The sequence below is a fragment of the Macrobrachium rosenbergii genome, chromosome 10 (genome assembly GCF_040412425.1).
Source record: "Macrobrachium rosenbergii isolate ZJJX-2024 chromosome 10, ASM4041242v1, whole genome shotgun sequence".
NCBI classification, from domain to species: Eukaryota; Metazoa; Arthropoda; class Malacostraca; order Decapoda; family Palaemonidae; genus Macrobrachium; species Macrobrachium rosenbergii.
This window is the reverse complement of record NC_089750.1, coordinates 74994062-75014909: the sequence shown is the minus strand read 5'-3', so window position 1 is coordinate 75014909 and position 20848 is coordinate 74994062. Positions and strand designations below refer to the sequence as shown.

General features: G+C 36.2%; 1 protein-coding gene across 2 annotated transcripts; it reads right to left on the bottom strand.

The window, feature by feature from the left end:
- Positions 1-4414: 4414 nt before the first annotated feature.
- Positions 4415-19605, bottom strand: LOC136842896 (DNA polymerase eta-like). Of its 2 annotated transcripts, none has more exons than XM_067110808.1 (11): positions 19360-19605; positions 15484-16119; positions 14213-14364; positions 12786-12920; positions 12222-12439; positions 11591-11787; positions 10000-10223; positions 9572-9695; positions 8902-8967; positions 8497-8669; positions 4415-6342 (listed from the first exon to the last, which is right to left on the bottom strand). In XM_067110808.1, exons 3-11 carry the CDS (start codon positions 14338-14340, stop codon positions 4827-4829), a joined length of 2781 nt encoding a protein of 926 aa, XP_066966909.1. In that variant the 5' UTR covers positions 14341-14364; positions 15484-16119; positions 19360-19605; the 3' UTR covers positions 4415-4826. The 2 variants fall into 2 exon arrangements, with proteins under 2 accessions (XP_066966909.1, XP_066966911.1); XM_067110810.1 differs by lacking the exon at positions 19360-19605 and adding an exon at positions 19152-19335 and having other exon boundaries at positions 4626-6342.
- Positions 19606-20848: the final 1243 nt, after the last annotated feature.

Genomic DNA, 20848 nt, shown 5'->3' with positions numbered 1-20848 from the left:
GCAGAGTAGGGTGTGAGTGTGGCAGCCTGCTCAGGGTCCAGATAAGACCTGCTCTAAACTTCACTGCAGTTTTCTATTAATGTTATTCTTAGTGTACTGTATTCTGTTTTCAGCTCCACTGCATTGTGATATGTTATTAAGCCTCCCAGTTTTTTCTCTTGTGTTGTTTCCATTCGTTATAATGGAAAGGAAAAAAGGAAGCTGATACCAGCTGTGGTTTTTCTAGAGTCCTGGTGCATTGCAGAGGATTGATGAAGACTTCTGCTTTTCAGTTATTGGATGATTTATTGATGTGGGAGTTATGACTTTGTGTATTAGGAATATTGGAAAGTTGTTCAGTTAATTAAAAAAACTAAGTGGTGTTGGGTTGGCAGTGAATAATGAAAGAACATATCGGTGGTTTAATTAGTGAAATGAAGTAAATAACACGTAAGAACAGAAAAAGTTTTGAAAGCTAATACGAATGCGAAGGGTGTGTTTGCGAGAATGTCTGTATATTGGCAGTGGATGTTAGAGGGAGAGTGAAAACTGTTGAAGTGTTAAGATGGAGGAATAGATGGACTCTAGTAGGCTGCTGCTTGAGCTTCACAAATGGCATTTCTCTGGGTTGCATCTTTCACCTGTGAAGATGTGATATTTTAATACTGCTTTTCTTTATGGAACTATAATTTCTATTTCCTGTAGACTAGTGCCAACATGATGCAAATAGCATTATGCAGCTGTAGGGACTGACACAAAAAAATCAAGTTATTCAAAAGCCAATTCTGAGCGCCAGCTTGAGACACGGCGGTGTGTTAGTGTGCCTCTGGGCTTTCTTCTGTCCTCAATTCGGACTCTCATTCATGCCTCTTGTGAGTCACGTATGTCCATCGCCTATTTCGTCAGTCAAAGAAGCAGCAACAGCAGCATCAACAACATCATCGCCTCACCATTTTTAACTCCAATCAGTCTGGGATGTTAAAATTAAGTAATACCATTATTGTAATCTTCATAACTTTCTGTTCACATAATGTAAAGCAAGACAATAAAGAAATTAAAATTTACATGAAATAGTGTCTAACATTGCTGCTGAAATGTGAATTGAGATACAAGGTCAGTATTTCATTCTTGAACTGAAATCATATGTTGTTTTTGAAATACTAGTTATCACTTTTTATTTGTGATCTTTGAAAGATTGATAATTTATTGATTTTTTTTTTTTTTTCCAAAGAAACTCTGTTCTGAGAAAGGATACAATTCTTATTGGCTGTAATATTACATGTTCAGATTTTAATTTCTTATTCAAATTGTGCTCCCTGGATAGTAGTGTGGGAGGTGTTAAATTTGAAAAAATGACATACTTGAGAGTTTAAATCTCGTCATTTAGCCCCTATATACTTCTCTGAGACAACCCATCCCATGGTATGAAAATAAAATATAAACTAGTTAAATCTGTATATCAAATTACTCCTATGTCACACTTTCGCTTTCATTTTTCTCTTCTCGAAGGCTGCATGGGACAAGAAATTAATGTTGACACACTTAATTACCAATGCAGCGAAGTAAGTCATGGTCAAAATATCAACCATTATTTTGGAGAATGTTTCAAGTTTCAAAGGTAAGTTTGTAAATACTGTATTATGACACCAGCAGACAGGATAGAGAGGCATTGAGCAAGGAGTTTCATATGAAAGTCTATTATATAACCCTGGACAAAATTGCAGTTAGTAAAGAGCTGTGACTGAGATGTAGTTGAAAATGTCCACCTTAATCTCCACAAAGTTGAGAATTCTGTTGCTGTAGGTTATTATTGCAAAATTAAATCACCAAGTCACATTCTCAGGTCTTGGGCTGTCCCAAGATTTGTCCTTGGATGATGGGTGAAAAATGTGTCAAAAGAAGTCGAGAGGAAAGACACCAAAGGGTGGATAAGTGGTAAAAGACAAATGCAGTCCAAGTTCCAATGAACCTGCAAAGGTCCTTTTAATATACCTTAGTATGTCCAATTGTAGGGTTTCTGCAAAGCTGCAAGATCTTTAGCTTGGTTGTCTGGTTAAATTTCATTTTATAAACACTGCATACCTGATCTTTCCTAGATGGTGACCCCCAGGGGTTTTAACCCAGTATGTATCCACATTTGCAGTGTTTTGTACAAGCCCGTTGGGGATTTCTGTAAAAACAAAGATTAAATATAATGACCCACAAGAAATGTTCGTCCCAGATGATAATACCACGAAAAACCCTGGGGGTCACAACAGGCAGTCCCTGGTTTATTGCGGGGGTTCCATCCCCGGCGGCACGTCGAAAGTCGAAAATCACCATAACCCGAAGCATTATAATTATAATGGGAATAAATAGCACTTATAGCGGTGGCGAAAAATCAGAATTAACAGTGCTGTGAGGTTCCAGAGACTGCCTGTATCTAGGAAAGATCTACCATTTGAGGTCTGCTCTTAAATATTGTAGTTGGTGTTTCTGATGGCATCATAATCTTTAAGATATGTTTGTAGTAACTATAGTAATAATTGTAAATTAACAGATTTAGTTAAAAGTTGAACGTGTCATTTTCCATTACAGGCTTTTGTATCAGCAATGTACACGGTTTAACATGGGCTGCAGAAAACAGGTGAACTAAATAGCTAAAAGTCTTGAGCTTGCTTAGGACTGTCCCTTCCAGGTTAGGTTGTTATATTGTAAAATTTTTGCTTGGTTAAAGTCATCACTGAGATGGTGAACTTAATCCTCTCCGACTGGACTTGCAAACCAAGTTTTCCTAGGAAGAGATTTTTAGTTTATAACTGACGTGATTATGGATATTACCATGGAAAATCACATGAATTTCAGTATGATGCCCCATTAATCATAAGCTTGTGGAGGTGCATGTGTACGGAATATTATGATATGCTAGTGGAAGTTTAAGTGGCATTTGTAAGAAAGTGGCATTTGTAAGAATAAAACATCAAAAAAATTTCCATGCAGTCTAGTGTCAGGTGATTTTTCACTTCAGTGCTAGGAGGAGAGAATTTGCAGATGTGGAAGAGACAAGCTGCCAGTCATTGAGAACCAGCATTAGATCATGGAATAACAGCATACATGATGACTCCATTCTGGTGGGAAGTCCAGACAAAAATGCAGAAGATAATGTCGTCACCTGTTAAAAGGGAAATCCTCTCATATATGTTGTTCAGTTGTTGATACATGTACATTATTGTTATTTTGTCTATTTATTCATCTTTTGCATCCAGCAGGCATTACTTTGTGATTATCTGCTGTTTTTTTTAGAAGCCTCTTGGCAAAATTCAGGTGCTCGGGTAAAATCCATTCCTTCCCCTTTTATTCACTACAATTTTATTACTGTATTCAGAATATATAAGCATTCTTGTCACATGCCTAGGAAAGGGACGATAATATATAGAGGAAGTGAGGGAAACGAGGTTTAACTTTAGATACAGTGAATAATAAGAAAGACAGCAAATACCAAGCCATATTGCCTGGAAGAAATTCCAGTTTTGACAGTGAAAGGAATCAGGTGCTTTAGAGGCTGCCGTTCTGCAAATAGTATTGACTGCTTCAGGTATCAAGTGCTAATTGAAGTTCCATGTTAGAATTAAGGGTAGAGAAGATGACCAAGAGTAATACAGTTGTAGTTTGTAGATCCAAAGCTAGGTCGTTATACATTGGTTCACCAAAAGTTTTGTAGAATTGTTTTTCATAATTTCTTTGTGTATCTACAGAGTTTTTGCTCGCTTGTGACAAACAAAATCCTGATGCAACCTGGTATAATTGAACTCTTTAGATAGTATTGATTTAGGTTTATTATTGTAAGCAAACAATCAAAATCATCAGCCTGTTGAGGATACCACTTGCAAACTGCCTTTAAAAGTTCCCAAGGGGGAAATAGTGAAAATCCTTTCCAAAATCTCCAGTGTTATGGTAGAAATTAGAAAATCCTAGGCCCAACCCTATAAATGTGCATGGTTGTATCTAAAGTTTGCATTATACTCTGTTTTGTTAAGGATTGCTTTGTCTCGAAACTTGCGTTGTGTTAGCCAGTATGCATCTGGGAAAGAATTCCAGCAATCTCTTGCTTTTCTGTCTTGAGGTTCCTTATGGTGCCATTCATGAGTATAATAATATTCACTCACTCTTCTAAATTCATGTCGTGAATATCTTGGTCTGATTGTATTGATCTTTTCAGGAAAGTGGAATTCTCCAGCCCTTAGTCACTTTCTGATGCTGTAGTACATAGTATATAGGCTTTTGGATTCAAGATTGCCTTAAAGTAATTTTTTTTTTTTTTTTCAAAGAATGTACTTTTTGCTGTTAAGGTGATTTTTTCAAAGAATATACTTTTTGACAGCATTTAAATTTGCTAAAAACTATAGTCTAAAGTTTCTGTTGAACTTACATTGAAATGTTTAAAGAAAGTAACTCCTGAGAAAGTAATTTATTTGTAGAAAATGGTCATCAATATTATTGTGTGTAGATTTTCAGCCATATTCATCATTTCCCGTCAACATTTACTTCATAATTGTAAATAAAAATTTAAACACTGCGTAGACAATGAAACCTTTCAATGCCATAGACATCAAACATCATGAACTGCATGAAAAAAAAGGCACCAATTTACACCAGACATAAGTAGCTGTCATTTAATTATAATGTAATTAAACAAAATACACAGTAAATATAATGTAATTAAACAATACACAGTAAATATGTTTTTAGTCATAAATAAGTAATTGATGAAGATATATATTATCTGACCTCTGAATAATAATAATTTAAATATTTAATTCTTATAAATTAAATTAATATACTTAATTATTTTAAGTTTCATTTTAAAGTTACGACTTGAAAAAGGAGTCTAATTTCTGCATTTTACTAACTGTTACTAAGGATTTTACATTTCCTTTTATCCTTTTTCTGCCTCTATTACTTTTTCCACTTTTCTCTATCACTTTCCTATTTGTTAAATGTGCATCTGTATTCATATCACTCTGCAGACTAAGTGCCAAGTGATAATCAGCATGTTCCTGCATTTCAAGTGCTGAAATTTGGAGACCACATTCTTTACAGTCTAAGAAATCTTTTCCATCAGATTCTACATTATTATTATCAAAGATTATCGTACACTCAATACTATCATCTGTGTCCTGTGTGAAATTTATATCTGTCTTTGGAATTTCTAAATGCACATTGCTGAATTCTTCTGATATTCCATCTTTAGAAGGTCCAGGTTTTGCTTCATAACCACTTCCTTTTGAAAATGGATCAAAACTACTATTTGAATTAACAGTCTTTTGAGGTGAAGGAACACTCGTTACGTATTTCCACATTCCAGACTTTTTCTGTTGGTTTTTGGTTTTATAATCCTTTAAAGCCCTTTCCACTTCTAACTTCAGTTCTTTTGGTAACATACACAAAATAGATTCATCAACATTATCAAGATCTGGGAATAACTCCTGTACTGAAACCTTTGCACTTTCTAAGGATTTCAAACTATGGTTCATTTCTGATTCTTGACAGGACTTCAAAGGAGACACCTTTCTTGGCGAGACATCTTTCGTGTGAGGCTTGGATGCACAGCAAGGAGCATCTACACCTGACTGTTTAGAAGGTGTCTTATCTACATTTTCACTTGACCTATTAACTAAAACAGGATCATCCTCTACAAAAAGGTCCTGACTTCCTTGCAGTCTGTCCTTATATTCAGATGAAAAACTAGAATCAATATCTGTAGCAGCATCATAAACAGAACTATCACTATCCCCTTCATCCTTAATTTGCTGACCACAGGGTAAGTCATCTTCACTGAGACACGTTTCTCCATCGTCATCCGATAATAAGCTTGCTAACACATCGAGGTCACTTTTTCCCTCAGTCTCGTGATTATTTGTGCTCTCAGCTTCAGGAATATCGTTTTCTTCGGGTAGTTCAGTACCATTACGTTTTTCTGAAGCACTGGGTAAAGGATCTGCGGCAACTGTAGATTGCTGGTTTACACGTCTTTGAAGAAGATTCTTGAAAAATGAATTACTGACCATGGGACTACTCTTGGAACTGCCACTTTCCTTTGGACTTGCTAGCCCTTTGTTAACTTTTGGACTAGTGCCAAGTTTCTCATTCTTTGCTAACGAGCTATTTGGTGTTTTCAGCACAGAGGTAACTGCATCCTTCACAGGTGATGCTAACGAAGTATCCTGGTCACTATTTGATTTCTCTTCAAAATCTAGTACTTTTGTGGTAGTTTTTGGGTTTTTTACTGCCTTTTTAAACATTTCCTGAATGTCTCCAGATCCTGAACCAGTCCAATCCTCAAATTTTGCAGCAGAGAGGCTGATGTTTTTGATAGATGGAATCCTACAAAAACAGAAAAATTCCAGTTATCAAAATTGCATAAACTTGAAAACAAACAAGGACAGATTTTATATAATTTCCCTTCAGTTCAGGTGTCACACCTCAGGAAAACTACAGAGTAAACTAGATGTTTCATATAATGACCTAGTGCCAACAACACAATCTAAGGAAAACGTAGTGGTTCAAATCATGACAAATAGAATGGAGAGGACAGAACAGCAAATCAGTGTAAGTAAAAGCTTACAGTAAGTGGAAAGAAAGCAAAGGAAAAAGTACGATCGGGAAAGGTGTAAAAGTGAACAATGTAGTAAGTACAGAATGTAATAAGTAGAGTCACAAGTGGTCAAAATGACATGATATACAGTAAGCGATTTTTCACATCCGAAATGCATTAACAGGGCAACTAAAAAGAGAAGACAGTTGAGAATTTTGTTGCGAAGGATGGTTGGAGGTCTTAGAAGAGGTGGAGCACTTCTGATCTGATTTATGAACTTGAGGCCATCAAGCTAAGCACTAAGGCACTTGAGGCAAATCAGCACTTAAGCCAATGAAAAGAGGGGGCTGGATAGCAAGATGAGATCCAGAAAATAAGGAGATGAAGTGCAAGGAGCTAAAGGTGGAACTGGGCAAAAACCTTAGAGTTGCACCCAGAAGTCATAGTTGGTTGGACAGCAAGACTGTAGTATGGAAGCAGGAATGAAGGTAAGCAAAACACTAAAACAGAAATAGCCAGGGACACTAAAACACCCTGTGAGATGCACTGACAACACTACCTCCCAGGAAAAGCACTGCTGTTACCTTGAGGAAACATTGGTTTGTGAAGCAGTTGAGAGCACAGAAAGAAACAGAGTAGAGAGAGCGAACACTTGCTTTGGGTAAATAAGGAATGGAATTGGAATATATAATTTAGGCCAAAGGATAAGCACTGGGACCTGTGAGATCATTCAGTGTTGAAAGGGAAACTGAGAGTAAAAGGGTTTGAAAGGTATAACCGGAGGAAAACCTCACAGTTGCACTATGAAACAGTGGTTGAGAGGATGAAAATTAAGATGGAAGAAAGTATAAACGGGGGGAAAAGTAAAAGGAATGGAAGGGGGTCACAGCTAGGGGCTGAGGGATGCTGCAAAGAACCTTACGTAGTGCCTATGGTACACTGTGTGAGGTGCACTGACAGCACTATTTCACTGTGGGGTTTGGGTGCAAGGCCAGTACTACTCTATGCAGCAGCAGCATAAGAACCAATAAGGAAAACAGGAAATTTTAAATGTTAAGATTCTTTGGCAGAGTAACCAAAGGAGGTGGGAAGAACAAATAATGAGTGAGAGAGAGGAAAAAAAAGGGAGATCTCTCAAAGACCGAGATGATTCGGATACACCGTACAATGATAGAGAATGAGGAGCAGTTAGTAATAAGAACTATAGATGTGGAAGTTAGCAAGGCAAAGACCTTCAGGATGACCAAAGAAATCACGAAGGGACAGGTGGTGGGAGGTTCACACGGAAAGAAAACAAAGCAGAGAAAATGGAGAACGTTCATTTCACATCTGACCGCTTAAAGGGAAAACGGTGTAAGAATGTATATGATGAGGAAACAAAGTTGGAAGAGTTAAAAAAAAAAAAATTCATCAGGCATGATAAGACTTCCCTAACAGTGTTCATCATGCTGAACATCAATAAATATTCATTTGCTCTCTCAAAACCATGCTGTTGGCATAAATAAAAATAAGGTGGTTTGTAATCTACATGAATGGAAGTCATATTTAATATCTCAAAAGGTGTGTTTTATTCACATAAAAAAACCATGTTTCCTAGTTAATATGATTTTATGAGGGTTATATATAAAGTACACTTTTAACATTACTCACAGGAATATTTAATTTCTGGCTCTTTAGTTTCATTTCAAAGTCAAGGAGATCCTAGCTACTGGGAGCTACTACTTGGGGGTATTAATGTTTTCTTGAAAAGCCTATTAGTGTTTATGTTTCAGCCTTTAACTGTTGTGCAACTTACTCACTTTAATTCAATTATCTTCAATGAAAGTAAAAAAAACTGCACCAAGATTCCTTAGGTAAGGAGATGAACTTATTTTAAAGAGTTAATTCTTTAAATTAGACTTCTCCTTTAAAGAAGATGGTTACACATTTAAAATATTACAAACCATAAGCCATTCTTTGGTGGAGCTTTATTTGTATGCTGAATTAGAGAGATGGCGACCCTGGTGATTCGCTCAGCACAATACGCTGGTAGGTTGGCAGAGCGAGACAATGATGTGAATTTGGCATCCCCAACCAGACGAACACTGACAGTTAAAGTTTTGGCTCGTCGTTTATTCTGCGGAGGGTTCAGATCTTTCAGTAAACAATAAATGCTAATTCAAAAATACATTACATGTACTAAAAGTAAAAAAATTAAAGTGCACAATCCTAATGATCATGAAATTTGCATGCAAAACATTTTATGTAATATTGCTATCATTACTCTTTTTCTAGTAATCAATAAACAGAACATAAAAAACAGCCATTGAATAGTATAAAAATATTTTCAATGAAAATACTGCACTCACTGCAGTCTGATCTTCATTAAGGCGCTCAGTCAACTCTTCTGCTAAGCTCAACATCCATTTCTGCACCTGAAACGTCCATAATATTGAATCATACGAATGAAACATCACAATAAATACTTGACTAAACATAACCTGCATCTTTAAAACTTATGATAATTTCAGTGATGTTACTTTTGCACACATGTTTAGTCTCTCAAAAGGAACTTTGTCAATCTCCAAGATTTCTATTTTGTCAAATTATTAACATGCAAGAAACTGTACCTTACTTGTGAAGACTAAATGAGACCAATTCAAAGATGGGATAAAATCAATAATACAAACTGTAGGCTGTCTATAATTTTATCTCATGTGGACTACTATCATAAAAAAACTCTTAGAACACCATCTATAATCACTTTCCTTTTTTATCCTTAACTCAGTACTTTTTTCATCTTATTATGAAACAGGAATATTTTACAATAATGAAAACTGCAAAGAGCAGGTATAGTTTCTTAAGTTTAAGTACTTGTTACAACACATATAACATGTAATAATGACCTGCCTGTTCATAAGTAGTCCCTCAATAATATCACAAAAACTACAGTACGGTCACTTTCTTGCTGCTTTCAGTAATAAGTTTGATCAAGTATAACAGCCGGCAAACAGAAAAAGACCACCATTTTCAGCTTACCTTGGCCTGAGTATTCAGTGCTTCCTTTCCCTGGAAGTTCTTTCCACAACCAATGCTTTTTGGGAGTTGACGAGAGGTTACTGGCTCTGTATCAATGCCTCTGCCAAGATTATATAGCCACTCCCTACGAAAAGAAAGTTTGGATTTTGCAATACTACCACTGAAAATGCCAAAGTATCATCTATAGAATAACTGGGTTTCATATATAAAGAATAAAGCTGTCAAGGTAGGATGCTATTGTTTAGAATTAATTTAAGCCACAGACCACTGAGTTATTTCTTGACTCACAAGCAGAACATAGAGGATTCTTATCCAAAATAAGAAACAAAGATTGAAGAATGGACAAATTGAAATTTGGGTCACATGACTGGGAAGACTGTGCAGTGCCTTAAGGAGTTATTAGTCGTGGTGGTGCACATTCTACTCACGATGTTTTGCTTTCAAATCTCCCATTAAGCTGCTGAAGTGATAACTGTGCAAGGTCTCCCATAGTTTTACAGCCGAGATCATCAGTCAGGCTATCGCCAAGCTTTCCACCAAGATTCCGCACTTTACCTACAGGCAGGTTTTTCCACAGTAATGCCACATTGCACTGGGGAAGAACAGTCTGCTGATTGGGCTTATGAAGTCCACATGACAGCTTCCCAAGCATCTGACATAGAAAATGTAAAAAAAGAAAAAGTTAGTACAATCATAATTATAAGGAAATATTTAATTTTAAAATATAAAATTTCCTCTTATTCCATTATTCATACAATCATTGGAATGACATACACATTCAAAGAAATTAATTCTTCATTCATAATAGGGACACTATTCTTGAAATATTTTTTCCTAAATAAAAGGCTCATAATTCTATTCATGTATTAGTCAACAAGACAGATGACCATGTGCTAAACTATTTAGATGATCAAAATGTTATGAAAGGATTGATACTACTTCCATGGTCTCTTCTACTATAAGATGTCTCTCAAAGATTGACGGAAGGCATTCCCAGCATAAATAAAATGCAAAACTTAAAATTCTGTATCCAAACAGTTTACAAGTGCTTTATTCTTTTTACTCTAAATCATTACTTCAGAAGGGGGTTGACTGATCACCGTGCTACAATTCATTATAGATTTTTGGTAAGTATTTGGTTTATTTCAAATAACCCATGCAATTGTGAACTTATTTTGTCTAACCCTGTAAGACAAAATCATATATAAATATATTATTGATGATGGTGAAGAATGAAAATCTGCAACATACAGCTATACAATGTCGGGATGGCTTGGGAAGGGGGGAGGAAATGAAGGTAGTTTCATCAATATTTGAAATTAGGAAACCCACCTAGTACCTAGATAGGAAAATAAGGTTGTACAAAATTCCAATTTCCTTAAGACTGTCCACAAGGTAGAGTGGATACCCCGTAGGTAGGTTATACATAAAATACAAGACTTTCCTATGTTTTAATAACATTAATACATGAATTATGAGACTATAATACTCCTTACAGACTTGTTTGTAAGCTTAACACATATATTTTGTATGTCAGTTTAAATATCATGCACTTGAAACTTTACCTCATATTTCCCTTGTTTGCCACACATTCTCTTGAATATTTGCTTAGTAGGTAAATGAGCCTTTTTACTTGTTAAATTTTAATGTTTGCCCTTTAAGAAAAAGTGAAGTCTGATAACCACTAAAATAACATGTCTGTGGTGATTACTTACTAAGACTTGACAGTCAAGAAATGAGACTCACCCTCTTTCACAGTTAGTTTAATATCTTACTCAGAACTTGGTTTGTTCTATCCTCCTGGCTGCTAAAATACCAAATTAAAAAGAAATTTGTATTTTTCCTAACATAACCACCTATGCTTTCATATATGCAGTACTGCGCGCTTACCTATCTTCGGCTGTTATCGACTTGTCCCTGAAAACATAATCATAACGCTACCTGGGTACATATTTTTCAATTACATTACTGCTAAGAAACAAGAATCACTACTATTCAACATACAACCGCATAACAAACCTTATTGTGTGCTATTCCTGCTGAGCATTTAAATCCAGTGCGCTCAAGAACAGCTGCTCTCATCTCTTCGCACAAAGCGGCTGTATGCGCCAGTCTGATATTGTCCCATTCAGGATGACTATTATCCAGTGGTATGGAATCTTCTTGATCACCAAAAACCGAAGACAACCATTTCTTGACACCATTCCTTCTTACATCTAAATAAAAACATCAATAATATTCTTTACACATTCAAAATTTAAATTTACATATAAGTATGATTAATATAAGAACAAAAGTTTATGAAAACAACAAAAAATATGGATAGATGCTTTCAAGATTTTTCTCATGTACTGTAATAAACTCCTTTCCATGAAGAAACTGAATCAACTTATCAAAAAGTTCAGTTCATCCTAATCTACATTAATGATCAATTTTGGTTCAATGATTTATGGTACTGTACATGCACATACAACAATAAACAGACCCTGTTTAACATACAAAAACAACAACTGTACCCAGCTGAACTAAACAGAAGTCTGGTGAAAGCCATCAAGAATCTGAGTATGGATTTATGAAGAGAAATCATTCATTACAGTACTGTACAGTAATTTGAATGCCAAAAATAGGCCTCATAACTGGTGGACTTTACCTTCTTTCTCTTCAGCGGACATCTCAGTCGTAACTTCATCATGACCAACCACCCAAGTAGACTTCAATTTCTCTGAATCAAAGATGCCACCATGTTTCACTATTTGCTTCTGCACAGCTTCAGTGAAGTCAATATATGCTTCATCTATGCTTGCTCTTTCAACGCAATCACTATAATCACAGAGTACATTGATAACTTCTTTACCAGCGTCACGGTACCTTAAATATAAAAAACAGCATTGGGTATAAAAAAAATTTAGAATTGCTGCACTGTAAAGAAAATTATTATTCTTATAAAGTAGTCCTTCTCTTACAAGGCTGATCCAAAGTACTCATTTTTTTGTGGAGGGACACAAACAGCCATTCCCCTATAACACATAAAAGAGTAATCATCTATCTAAATTCATACAGTGCACAGTAATTCAGAAGCTTTTTAAAATTAAAACCTTATTCTTTCGATACAAACTCAATACCTTTACATAACTTACCTGCATGGCTGCATGAATAGGCTAAGGAAAACTAGTGAGTTGTGTAACAAATACAATAAAAAAAAATAATTCCATACCTTGTCAAGTCTGCTTTCCCCCGGTTAACTGGAACAGTGACTAACTGAATATCAGGACACTTGCTACGTGCTTCATCCCCTCTCATGCCCCGTTTCACACCAAATGCTCGAGCTTCATAATTCACAGCTATGATCCTGTAATTGTGATACAACATTAGGCATTTTTACTAAGTAAAAATAAAACAAATTCAAACACCAAGCTCTTCAGTGCATAAATTTCAGTACAGTATATGTAACAGTAATACCAGTCAATTTACTGTTACTTTTTATATCTGAATAACACTGGCAGAGGGCCTTGCAGAGCTGGAAGGATGAAGCATTTTCCCAGCTCTGCCAAGGCACAAGTAATACTTGTCTGTCTCTCCTCTGAACACTGGATTATAGCCATGTAATGACCTTGATTTTGGTTGTACTTTGAATATCAAGGATATGCCCTGACTACAAAAGTAACTTTTCATCCATTCCCTCTAGTCTAATCCCATCTTGCTGTCGAATTTCAACAATTCTAAATCCTTTGGACATGCCCCACAAAAGTCTAGAAGCATGACTCAATGGATTTACCCCAAGGGTAACAATTTTTCTGATTAAAATATCAGAGGCAGAGCACCTGGAAATGCTGTCCTGTCAGCAATCTATTAAAGTATGCATACTCCCATGCAACAGTTGCCTAAAAAATAAAATGGTGGATTGAGTATGGTTGGCCAATTCACAGTTGTTAAAACCACCTCAGCATGCCGATTCAAACAAAACGAAAACACACAGCAGCTACACTATATCGAACGTGCTTGTTTTATCATGGATAAAAAAGGATTACTGTCTCCTGCTCCTGCCATTTACTTGCAGTACAGCAAAGTACTGTATCCCGGTCAATTCAGAATGACAAGCAGAAGGTGAAGATATTGTGGTATATGTATCTCCTAATTGAGGGATGATCATCATCCAAGTGATAACACAAGGTCTCTCTTCTTTTGTGATACCAAAGTAAAAGGTAATACTGTAACCTAAAGGGGGTAGTGCTGTCAGTGCACCTCACACACTGCACTTTAGGCATTACAGTACTTAAGGTTCTTTGCAGCACGCCTTCAGCCCCTAGCTGCAACCCCTTCCATTCCTTTTACTGTACCTCCATTCATATTCTCTTTCTTCCATCTTGCTATCCACTCTCGCCTACAATTAGCTCCATAGCGCAACTGCGAGGTTTTCCTCTTGTTACACCTTTAAAACCCTTCTACTCTCAATTTCTCTTTTAGCACTGAACGACCTAATAGGTCCCAGCACTTGGCCTTTGACCTAAATTCTATAATCTACTCTGTTCTTGTAAAATAAAGGTCTGCAGATTAGCACAAACACAAATCAATATTCAATACATTGAATCTCTAGTGTGAAAGTGATATGAGTATTGCATTAAATTTTAACAATCAACTTACCCTCCACCCTTCCATGAGTTGTACTGAACCACTGCAGCTGGCAGCCCTCTGATATGTGGATAATGACGCTCCTCGACTTGTACATAGAAGCAGTCCATGTCTAGCAACACTACAAGCCTGTCCGTCATCTTGTCTAGTTAAGTGAGATAAATCTGTAATAGTCCAACAGAAACATTTACATTGATAAAATTTTACTCGTGGGAGCAAATAAACTCTAACTCCTATGATCATGGCAAGCTCGATAGCAACAATAAATCACACCCAGATGTTTTTCAGTCAATGTAAAAACTGGTGCATGAACATTCACTGATAACTTTACATAAAATAATAAATATAATCAAGTTGTGCACTCAATTTTTAAATAACCCGATACAAATATATATAATCCTTTTCATATTTCATAAATAGACAATACTTTACTGTGTTTATACTCTAATACTGTGAAGACATTGATCAACAGTGCCAAACAACTTCTCAAAATGGTAAAATGGTAATCATCAATGGGTGAGAGCTCCCATACAAATACAGTTCTAATCTTGTTTGTGGACCAGCTGGATACCAAACACATATGATCAAACCATCAAGGACGGTGATGATTTTAGTCTTTGGGCAGAGGGTCTGCAGAGAATAACTGAGAAAGGATCTCGCCTAGTATCTGTACAGAGATAGGTTTCCATGTCATGTTTAAGGAAACCTATCAAGAGGAACCAAAATCAAAAAAGACCCTTCACAGTTAAATTATTTGTTAGCAGGCCAAGTTTGTTTACTAGATCACAAGGCTATAATTAAAAACAAAATTCAATAAGGATATGAAAACTAATTCATGTTAAATTACTGACTGTTCCTATAAAATGCAAGTCAAATTAATTCCCAAGGAACTTAGTCAAGAAATAAGATTAAGATGTGATAAAGGAAAATATGGGATCTGTCTAGAATATCGACATTATGGCTTTGTATACAGCCCTCTCTGATTAGACAAACAAAAAAAATTATTCTGTAGTATTGCTAAGTAACTGATGTGATTACAAACCAGTTTCTTGAAAAACCTTAAAAAATGTGAGTATACTGTAATAACTTCAGTGTTCTTTGACATGCTTCCAAATATGCAAGAACTTTAGCTGAAGTAAATCTTCCCTATAAATACTGAATCTTTAAGATATAAAATATCCATTTCCCTGGTTAAGCATGGGTACTATAAGGTCAAATAATGCTGATTTCTAACTATTTTGATATGAGCCTTCCAGCTAACATCTGAACAATACCAAACTTACCTTTTACAGTATTTACAAGAAGACTACACCCCCTTTCTTGATTTCTTATGAAAAAATCCTCGCATTCATTTCAGTATATTACAGTACATAGGTATCATCTATGATGATAAAGCATTTTACAGCAACTTATTTTCAGAAATTTGTAAATCATCACCCTTTGGTGTTTTCTGGCTTGATGGCACTTGCAATATTTCTTTCCAAACCTGTAATGATCGCTCTGATGATAAAACATTTATATCGGCAATTTCCTTCTTTATCACATCAACTTCCACTTCAGACAGTGCGAAGTCATCGCTCGATCCGGACGAAGACGAGGAAGCGCAACAACCGGTGTGGGTTTTCAGAGAATCATTAAGAATCCTGGTCTCAAATAAATCAGGGGAGCCGTTGTTACATTCTTTACTTTCATAGTTTTCACTGTCAACGCCAACTTCTGCGGTAACCTTTCCACTTCCTTGGTTCACCTCAAACTTCTCAGTTTTACTCTTTTTCTGTCTCCCTCTTTGAGGTGATTTCTCCTTCTCACACACTATACTTATGGCTTCTGCATTCTCTGGAATAGTTTTCTGTTTCTTCTGTCTAGGCATTACACTTCTGCGTATAGCTCAATGAATCACAGATGAGCCTTCGGAAAATCTGAAAAAAAAAAAAAAAAAAAAGGTAATAGTGTACTTTACAAGGCTCTCACTTGTAACAGGTTTTTCCATTAAATGCACAAAAATATGGTACAGTACTACAGTATAGTCAATGATAAATGAAAATAAGGTCACAGTACAAATATTTCTAAACCCCCAAAGTGTATTATTGTGCATTAAAATCTCGCTCATCTAAATCAACTCAACCAGACAGAAGTTCAGGTCAAATACTAAATAGAAAATAATGTCGGGACATAAAAAAAAATGCCTGGCCCAAATAAAAATTCAGTTCAAAATTGCACACAACCAGAGAATGTAAAGTGAATTTAAATGGTATGCTATATATATCCTAATGTAAATATACTACACTATATCATCAACCCAAACTACAAGTAATATACAGTACAAATGATGTGTCCCATAAGCAACAACCAGCAAAAGGTTAGTGACGTCTAATTCTCACCTAAACAACAGGATTTCAAAAATAAAACTTGACAGCCTACAGCTATCCAGAATAAATTGAAGACATGCTGTTGCCTTTACACAAGCATAATGGGCTACATGAGGATGACAAAGAACAGGGTAGTGAAACATTGGTCAGGAAATAGCAGTAACAGAACTATATGTGATGTAGGGAACAGTCTACATAGTTAGCACTCACAGCAGGGCACTTAGGGGAAAAACTTACTTTCCTTTATTGAAAAATAATTTCATTACCAGCTAACCAGTTTTACACAGTGATATGCAAATGTAAAAAGAGGTTTGTTCATTAAATATAAATATAAAAGCATTTAACCAAAAAGGAAGTATGAATACTTTTCATAACTTTAAACATAAAGTAAAATGCCAAAAACTGGTTTCAGGATAACGACCACAGAAAAAACATTGAATAGCACCATCTGCAAACTTGATGCCAAAACATGAAAGCAAGGAAATTAATATGGAAAGTAACAGCTTACAAAGACAGACCACTTGTATTCAGTAGTTATTTCCATTCTAGTTCAAGAACTTTAACGTTTTGTTCCCAGATTAATTCTTATTTTTTAGACAACGGCCTAGCCCCTATAGAGAAACGAAGGACAAAATGTACCAAATAAACCAGATGTACAAAGTGGCGAAAATTTACAAAATGAAGCCTGCCACGTGATAAGGCCATAGGGTTATATGCAATCACTTTGTGAAAAACACTAATTTAAAACTTAAATCATAGTACAGCGCCTTAAGAAAAAATATGTAAATTTTTACTTTCACATAACTACACCTGTACACCCATGAGTGTAGTTTAGAACTAGCTCTATGGGGATGAATATTAAATACAGTTCTGCAACAGGTTATAATAAAATTTTCATATTAAGCATACTGACGTGACTTAAGACCACAGAATAAAAACTCCAGTATCAAGTTGTGGTATTAAAGTACAATAATACCCAACACTCATAGTTACATTCTCAATAAAAAGTGACCTCACGCAAATTCCTTGAGTCGTCCAGTGGTCCTTACTCATTTCTAGCCTAGTCTGTTTTGTCCAACCTAACCATCTTAGGAAGCATAGCCTACATTATGAGGATGGTAAAACTTTAGAATTCTAGCCTACCACGCCCCTCTGGTTCAGTAACTCAGTTTACGGGCAAAATGGGAGATGTCTTTAGTCCTAGCCCCTTAGGGATGAATGTAAAATCATAAACAAAAAGACCGTAAACATCATAACTACAAAGACATAGGCTGATGGGAACTAGGCTGCCACAGAAGTCTTCAGTTTTACTATGGGGAGTCCAGTAACAGTCGTACATAACGAAACATAAGCATTTAGGTTCTAAAACATGAAACTTCTTGGGTAGCCTACCATTATGTAAAACTTTATCTTTAAGGTAAAATTGTAAGACTACTACCGCAGCCTGGTTCCAGCCAGTCTCTAACCAGAATGTTTATTGCCTTTTGTTTATGTATATGATATTTACTGTCTTTTATGAATAAATGTATAGGAGATGACCGCGCGATGCCGTTTAATATAATTTTTTTACTGTATAATATGGAAATTGGTGTACTGCATATAATGAAGCAGAGGTGATATAATTAAGAAATTTACCATATTTGGTTTATGTCTCTACATTCTTCCGAGGGGCTGGTACTAGGGCTAAACATGGCAAAAGTTCTGCAGGACACTGGGTTTACGCTAGTACCAGCCCCTTTGTGACGAAAGCAAAAATATAAACAAAAAGACGGTTGAATTTCTGTCATCTCGGTAAATTTCTTAGGTTATCTCACCTGTGCTGCATTACATATACCATTTTCTATATTGGCCTTCTTCAGTCTAGGAATATTAATAGTCAGTATCTTTGTCCAGCCGTCTCCTTTACATTTATTTTATATTTTTACATTCACCCCCAAGAGGCTCCTTTAAAATCTCAATTTCCTTTCCAGCACTGAATGACCTCATAGGTCCCAGTGCTTGACTTTTGGCCTAAACTCTCTATTCCATTCCAACTTAGTTCCTCATTGGATGGGTTGGTATCGTTCTCGGATAGCACTCTGCTGGGCCCGCGTTCGATTCTCCGACCGGCCAATGAAGAATTAGCGAAATTTATCTCTGGTGATAGAAATTCACTTCGCGTTATAATGTGGTTCGGATTCCACAGTAAGCCGTAGGTCCTGTTGCTAGGCAACCAATTGGTTCTTAGCCACGTAAAATAAATCTAATCCTTCGGGCCAGCCCTAGCAGAGCTGTTAATCAGCTCAGTGGTCTGGTTAAACTGAGGTATACTTAACTTTTTTTCATCCATTCCAACCACAGAAGCGAGACAGTAAGGTAGTCTTCTGATTTACCCTAATTCGTCACCTCTAGCCTAACCTACCACGGAATAACCCTTAATAAAACCTGGCCACGGTTATGGCTATTAATTAACTGATTAAAAGCACCCATGGACCTTTTAAAATAGGAAAGACTCAAGTCTACACTATTAAGTTACTGGCCTCGTCCTCAAGTGGCATCCCCCAAGGCTGGCATCCCACAGTTTAAGTCTTTTTTCCACTCACACCAACTCGACGTCCAGAAACTGGAATAACAACGAGTTCCAGGAACCTGACAAGCTAATTCCCGTCAGAGCACAGCAGTCAAACAACACCGAAGTCTTCGAAATGGATAAACAAGACAGCTAAAATCCTCCCCAGTTGCTTTCAGAAGACGCCACAACAAGCAAATCAAGTTCAAACAGGAATCGAAACGCCCCCATTGCTTCCTCACCATGTTGAACATCCTGCCCTTCCACTGACGCCATATTACGACTACTCCCGCTTTATCTGCTTATCATCTCTCGTCTTTTCACTCTGATAACGGTGGCTGCGAAAGTGACGTTCCGGAGACGTAATCAGCTGGTTTGGTTTTTTGATATGGCGGGTAAAATGCCAAATACAAATGACAGGAGTTGCGAAGCCGGCGGACATTTTTCACGTCATCGTTGGCTAGCGAACATTGCACAGTGCACACTCCATGGCGTGGATTAGAAAATTGCTCCAACTCGGGCATTTATGATTGGAAGTGGTATTTTTATGACGTCTCTTCGAATTTATGGGTCCATTTTTCATTTTCCTAAGTTCTACTGTGGTTCCTGCCGGATCTACAGATTAATCTGAAATTACAGATTTTTTAGCATTTTTAAGATTTTTTCTCTAGAATAGGCGAAATCTACAGATTTTTACCATTCTCGTCTTTAATTTCTAGAAATGACCTGTGAAATTGTAAAATATTTTGCAAATTATTGAAAATGAAGCATTTTGCTCTTATATGTGTATAATTCTAAACTTAAATGTAAATATCTGGGGAGGGCGGTTGACATTTCAGGAGGAATAGCAAGCAATTTTACTGTATGCCTCGGTCGCTCGGTGCTGTTTATGGTTGTCGCCAGAATGAACAGTACAATGCATAGAAACGTCATATTACGAATGCAGTTCTGGGTGACGAGCTTACGAGTCTGAAATCTATTTTATGTGACTATGCAACGATATATAATATATTTATTTATTACCTATAGATTCTGTTTAGCCAGTTTTCAATAACTTAAACAAATAAACCTCCTCTGAGTCACATCACATAAGCATTTTACAGATCTCTACTAGTTCAGCCCGTAAAACAACTTTGGAATGCCATCTTAGAAGGGCTTGTGTTGATTAGACACCACTAAAGGAAATTAACTTAAGGGAACTTTGAGGCTTCAAACCTTTGGAGAAAATTTATCTTGGTATCAAATTAAGGACTGAGCTGAGAAATGAAGGTCTATATGATACACAAGAGTTACAGTATTTTAGCTAAACATTTTGGATTTTTTTTTTTTTTTTATAAAAATGTGCCTCTCAGATTTATAAAAGATTTCTTTTTGACTCAGATGTAACTGGGTAAAGAAGTACCTTCCTTAATTCACCTGATGCCTATGTTTGGCTATGGGTAAAGTCTGATATTTGGAGTATTGGCACAGAGTCGAGATCGTTTAGTATTTACCTTGTAAGACTTGATGTTATGACATCAAAACTATCCTGGAGTAAAGTTGCATCAGTTAGGCAAATGGACAATACATTAATGTTGACAAATTTATCAAACTTTTTTACGTTTACACCACTAAGAATTTTAAGAATTTTTCATGATATATATAATGAAATATAAATTAAAAAGCAAGTTATCTACTGAACCACTTACAGGTTGGTTTCATACAAAACAAACGCTAATACATTATGCTTTT